Below are 6,351 nucleotides of genomic sequence, written 5' to 3' on the forward strand. Positions count from 1 at the left end.
CTCAGTAGTAAAATTAATAATCTGAGACATATATGCATCTACTACATGTTGATGCTGTTTAGGTGTTGATGCTGAAGCTGAAGATTAAGGATGCAGAGTCCATTTGGCATCTGGGACTATGGACATGAACGCTTCAGATAAATTAATCGACAGGGATATATAGTAGTGGTAGCAGATTGAACAATGCTCTTGTGCTTGACATGGACAACAGAACATAATAAGTTATCTACTCCCTCCGTTTCTAAATATTTGTCTTTCTAGAGATTTCAACAAGTGACTACATACGGAGCAAAATGAGTGAATCTACACTCTAAAATATGTCTATATACATCCGTATGTGGTAGTCCATTTGGAATCTCTAAAAAGACAAATATTTAGGAACGGAGGGAGTAAAAATGAACAAATGATCATGGTCTAGCTTAATTAGCTGCATGTTTTCCCTTTTCAAAGGTGCCGATGTAATCCTTGTTATTACCACTGTACACCAGCTAACTGTAACATGAAGCTCTGTGGTGGCAATGTACTAATGAGATCACTGCAATTAATTATAGTGCAACCATGATGCAGAAATACTGGTCTCATTAACCAATCCAGACATTACATGACACCAACAAGTAGTACTGCACGCTTAATAGAAATATTAATGATAGAAAAGGAGGATAATAATAATTCACTACTTGGAAAGTCTGATTTTTTTTCATATTAGTATGTTTTGCTCAAAGAAAGGCTGTGTAAGTTGCCACAACAAACAGATTTCGCCGTATTGCATATTGCAAGCTATCAATGTTCTCTTGCGTATTGCAGCAAGCTAGATACTGCTCTTGTTTGATTTGTTGCCCTTTCTCCTGTAAGGTAATCAGTCGTATATACTCTATATAAGACCTTCTTCCGATTTTTTCCTTTGCTCTTGACTAGTGAAGGAGCCCTTTCTGTACCTCTGATAATTTGTTGTGGGATTTTCTCCTTCTCAGCTTATCTTGCCCTTTGTGTCCCCTTTATCTTGCCGTTTGCAATAAACGTTTGCAGCGAAGCTTATATTTTGTTTCCTGAACTGGGCAAAACCTGGCAATGTTCTAGTTTGCAGAAGTGCCCTGGGATTGTTGTTTCTTTTTCGACAGTGCATGTGCGAGAGGCATGTTTTAGTTTGATGATGAAAACTAGGGAAATTACCTTACCATGCACAATTGTGTTAAGCAACGTTTTGGTTTGCCAGAGTTTTAACGCAAGATAATGTAAAACAACCTGGGTTACAAAGCTTGCTATGAGCAACCTGGCATATGATGGTTTTATGTATCTAGGTGGCATTCTTGCTATTGTGCTTCTGGATAGATGCTTGCGCGAAGTATTAATTGTGCTTTCTGAGATGAGATGCTTATGCAAGATATCAATGAGGATTGCTACTTTGAGGAGTTCCTTTCTCAGACATGAAAATTTCCGGCATAGCAAATCCCCGCTGGTTCATCGCTTTGCGGCACTAACCCGCAAGTTTTGGCATGGTGAGAACTTCAGGGCCAAGTTAGTACTCCTTTCGTCCCAAAATAAGTCTCAACTTTGTACTAGCTTATTTTGGGACGGAGGGAGTAGTACATATGAGCTCCTTCAAGCAGTTTGAGGGCCAGCGAGAAGGGGTTCCAACTCGAACAAAAAAACAGATTACAATGCTTGTTATATAACAGTTTCATGAATCTGGGTTAACTTGCTTCCTGTTGTGCTCCTGAGATGGTGCCATCCAAACCCTACGTATTCCACATATTTGTGATGTGTAAACAGCACAAATCTTTCAAAACTCCAAAATGCAATATTCGATTCATTTTGATTTTTTATCAGCAAACCTAAATTGCACATTATTGGCCCCACTAGAGATATATTGAAAATTAAGAACTTTCTGCCATGCATCAATTTCATTAGCACATAAGCTACACATGAAACATTTCAGAGGAGCAAGCTTAAAATTGCATTCCACCATCTTAAGTGGCAGATAGAAATTTGACCTCTTTCTAACATACTCTAACATTAACCCAAAAACAGAGGCACTCATACACAGAAACTGTTCAGATGATACAAGGATAAAATCCAAGGACACTCATAGGATAAGATTTGATAGCAGATCATGCAAATAAGTATATCAGGTATCAAACAAGATGTCCGAGAAGGCCAAAACAGAAATTCAGAAACTAGCACTTGATAACAACAGAACCCACTAGCTGCCTTAAGCATCTCATCACTTCTTCTCCTCCTTCTCCGCCTCGGCAGCCTTCTTCTGCCTGGCTCCCAACTGGCGCTGGTTCATCCTCTCGACACGGAGCTTGCCATAGGCCTTGAACTCCTTCATCTCCTCTGTGACCTTCACGACCTCAACTGAGCGCTTCTCACCGCGGGCAATGGGCATGTAGTCGCCCTGGACCTGTGTGGCGTTGGCAAGCTCCTCCGGAGTAGAGTCACCAGCCTGGGAACAAGAGAGCAGTTAGAGGGACATAGATATTAGAACCTCCAAATGTAAAATACAGAGAGAAAGAGTAAGCTGATGTATACCTTGACCTTGCGAGCACGCCTTGGGAAGATAACAAGCTTGGCCTTGTAGGTCTTAAGCCTCTGGATATTGGACTGCATACCCTCAAGCGACCTGTTCTTGCGGCGATGGTCCACAGAAATGCCAATGGTAGGAGCGAGCTTCTTTGGGATGCCAGCGGACTGCAGTTACAGTATACATACATTAGCAGATGACAAAGAATTTTCTAGGATAACCCAACTATAGTTTCTCAGCAGATTATCTCATCTAGCATCTGAACCTAAACTCAAGCAGCATGCATCAATTGTAGGAGGGGGCAAGCAATTCAAAGCTACAGAGAGAACACAAGTTCTCTCAAAGTAGAGAACAAAAAGTAAGCCAGAAATTGACGCAATGTACAACTATGGAATTTGACTGTTCTTACAGAGCAAACATTTAAAAATCCATGTTCAGTTATAGACCAATTATGGGAACTGATGATGTTGCATCGTTCATAGGCTATTCGTCAATGAAGGAAACAGAGCAAAGGAACGATAATCACCTTAAGCTCCTCAAGGGTAAAGCCTCTGCCAGCCCTGGCCTTCATGTTGTACTTGCGGGTCTGGCATTGCACAATGGGGCGAAGAGGTCCAGAGGTGGGGCGAGGGAAGATCTTCACAGCCTTCTTCTGGCGAGCTGCATACAAAAAGAAGATAATGTAAGATGACAGTGAGTCAAACAAGCACCACAATAAAACAAACATGTTGTCAGTGGATTGGCTTGCAACTTATTAGTAAATCAACAAAAAAACCTAAATGATACTACATCTACTCTGCCCTGCTGTAACAAACATGCACTTAACTCCTTGCAAGTAATTGCATACACCAGTGCAGTGTTCCTCGCATGTTACTGCTGGGTTCAACTTATAAATATAAAGAGACATGGCAATACAGATGAGTACCAGAGACGTCTAGCCTAGCATCAAACTTGATTTCATGGTAGATGTACTAGAAACAACTAACAGACCAGATATCCTCCTATTAGCACTTTATACCTCAACCCCCAGTCACACATCCTGAACACCACCACAATCATAGGCTACTAGAACTACAGATCCTGCTGAGCAATTGTGACTAAGATCCTCGCGCAGGAAGGGAAAACAGAGACATCATCACAGCTGCCAGGAAGTGGGGGGGGGGGGGCGCTCACCGATGCGGCGCCTCTGCTTGCGGGCGGGCTGGTTGAACCACGTCTTGACATAGTTCTGCCAGTGCTTCTTGAAGTGGCCGTTGGGGATGACGTTGTTGTGCTTCACCATCTCGCCCTCCTTACCTGCACAGCGCACCAACAAATCAGCCAAGGAAACCACGGATCCAAGCCAGCGAGGCAAGATCAAGAGCGCGGCGTGGCCTCGATTCACAAGAAAGTGCCGGCGGCGAATCTACCGCCACAGATCGTGGCAGGAACGCAGGAGCGAGGCGCGACGGCATTTCGCCGGACATGAACGGTGCAGAGGCACGGGGAGGGGGCACAAACCTGGAGACGACGGTGCGGCGGCGGCGGCGGGGGAGGGCTAGGGTTTTGCGGGGGAGTGGAGCGGCGGCGCGGTGGGATGAAGATGATGAGGGATCTTATAGTGCTGGCCCGTGCGGGAGGGTAGGGTTTTCGTCCGTGAGGGGTGTGAGGCTGCGATGTGGGCCCAGCTGCGAGCGCTTGGTCCATGGGCTTTGTATGAGTGGGCTTGCTGTTCCCTCGGAAGAATGAGTGGGCTTGTAAAGTCACTAACCGGGGCTGTAAGCCTGTAATAACCTGACAACCACTCAAAATAAAACTTATAACAAAATCGAAAAACCCTAAAAAAGATTGAAAAGGTTGTCTTTATTGTGACAGCACGGGAATTTACCTCTTGGTCTGTCATCTTTGAGGGGAGAGAGACGAATGTTGAGGCACATAGCCTCGCAGAACATGCTCTAGAACTTAGCGATTGGCGTCCTTCGACCTCCTGATCTTCATTGTATACCAATGAATATTGTTACAAATTAATAAAGTAGGATGTGGTTTTGCCTCAAAAGAAATTTAAAAAAATATGTGGACCTCAAAAAAAAATCTACAAAACATGTTTTTCACATCAAAAGAAAAAAAGAGAAAGATTTCTTCGAAAAATAACATTGGCTAAAAAGTAAATGAAGTAATCAGTTCGTGAGCTGTGATTTCTACTTGTGACTTTGCTCACAGAGAGACATGTTGCATTTAAACAAAACATAGGGATAGAGATGTCATGCATTGCTGATTATTATATGATCTCAAAGTACGGCATTTTGTAAGTGGTAAAGTATGGTGTCTTTGGGTGGTGCAAAATAAATAAACATGTGGTTTTCTCTAGAAAATGAAGAGAAACATAAACATGTGGTTTGCAAGTAATGCTTGGCCATTTTCAGAGTCTGCAAATTTTCAGATTTTGTAGGATATACTTTAAATGGGTTGTTTTCTTAAGAAAGAAGGCATGCACACATGTTTAGTTTGATGCTTATCCCTTGTGGAATAGTACTGATAGTTTATAGTTAGCTTACAAAGGTTGCTGAACTAACATAATGGTTGTATCATCTTTAAAATGTTGTCAAATATTGCACCAATGAAAGTCCATGAGCAAACTCGTGATAGACATATATGAGGGAAAAATCCCGCGAAATCCTTTCAAATTGGTCACTCGGTTTGGAATTATAACATAGATGGCGGACATTAACCATTGCACTAAAAATACTTTGTACCTTGCTCTATGTTTTATGCTGACGCAATGGTTCAGTTGTAGTTCGAATAATTAGTATCTGTATCGTAACTCCGAACTCAAGTTCCAATCACACAATTTGTCAGGAGGACGGGAGTTCTAATAATTAGTATCTACACCATGACTCTGAACTCCAGTTTCAATCACACAATTTGTAGAGGAAGGGACAACAAAACACATGCTCCAACATAGAAAGAAAGAAACATGGCACTAGTATTATGAGCCATGCAAGGTTGATGAAGAGCAATGCTCACATCTTTTCCATTGTTGACCAGCTAAGCACAAATTTGAGTCAAAACCGGAGGCTCTTCTGGAGCATCAATTTTTCCCACTTTACTACTTCAGGAATTTTCTATTTCGGAGGGTCTGGTTGAACACGGATTGGGATGAATATGCGAGCTTTATTTCATTAAGGATTGGGATGAGTATGCGAGCTACATTTCGTTCCCGCATACAACAAAGAATACCTTTATAAATGTAACCAGAGAAGTTTTGACTACTTGATGTTATGCATAATGTAGTAAAGGTATTGAATACTTGGCCATATGTTATAATTCAAATGCATGAAAGGCTAATGATCTCATCTTCTGAACGCGGGATTTCAAATGAAAGGAAGGTTCATGATATGTTGTGAACATGGTGTCCTCTTTTGTACAAAGAGTTCATCATCGATGCTTGGCAGCTTTAAAATGCACGGTCCAAAGGAGTAGGTGATGTTCTACTAATTGTTACCGTGTCACCTGATCGCCATATCAAGTGAATGCTGAAAATGTGGGAAATACTTGGCATGTCAGCTTTAGTTGAGGTTAGTGAATTGCTTTTGCATTATCTTCTGTATATTCAAAGCCTTCAGCTCTCCTTTTGTACTACACTAAGTAATTCTATTTGCTTTTACAGAATAAATGAAATGTATCTATAGTATGCTAAGCTGATGGAATTCACGTGTTCATTGTGTTGTTAAAGGTGCATTATAAAAAGGAATGAAAGATAGATAAAATTCAATTTATTGCCATCTATAATACTTTCCAGCGTTCGACATCATTAGAGGAAAGTGGATAAGTGGAAAGGAGCAATCACA

The 6,351-nt window shown here is 41.6% G+C and overlaps 1 protein-coding gene across 1 annotated transcript; it reads right to left on the minus strand.

The window, feature by feature from the left end:
* Positions 1–2,067: 2,067 nt before the first annotated feature.
* LOC125517558 (large ribosomal subunit protein eL13z-like) lies at positions 2,068–4,180 on the minus strand. The gene is made up of 5 exons (XM_048682759.2): positions 4,025–4,180; positions 3,698–3,820; positions 3,051–3,184; positions 2,533–2,691; positions 2,068–2,446 (listed from the first exon to the last, which is right to left on the minus strand). Exons 2-5 carry the CDS (start codon positions 3,804–3,806, stop codon positions 2,222–2,224), a joined length of 627 nt encoding a protein of 208 aa, XP_048538716.1. The 5' UTR covers positions 3,807–3,820; positions 4,025–4,180; the 3' UTR covers positions 2,068–2,221.
* Between the last annotated feature and the right edge of the window lie 2,171 nt (positions 4,181–6,351).

This window comes from Triticum urartu, chromosome 6A (genome assembly GCF_056163025.1).
Source record: "Triticum urartu cultivar PI428250 chromosome 6A, HENAU_Tu73, whole genome shotgun sequence".
NCBI lineage: Eukaryota > Viridiplantae > Streptophyta > Magnoliopsida > Poales > Poaceae > Triticum > Triticum urartu.

Bases quoted from the DNA above. Each gene is read 5' to 3' on its own strand.
- LOC125517558 (XM_048682759.2), bottom strand. From the start codon at position 3,806: ATGGTGAAGCACAACAACGTCATCCCCAACGGCCACTTCAAGAAGCAC. The intron at 3,185-3,697 runs GTGAGCGCCCCC...TTTTGTATGCAG, and splicing joins CAAGCAGAGGCGCCGCATCG to CTCGCCAGAAGAAGGCTGTG. The intron at 2,692-3,050 runs GTGATTATCGTT...CTGTAACTGCAG, and splicing joins TTACCCTTGAGGAGCTTAAG to TCCGCTGGCATCCCAAAGAA.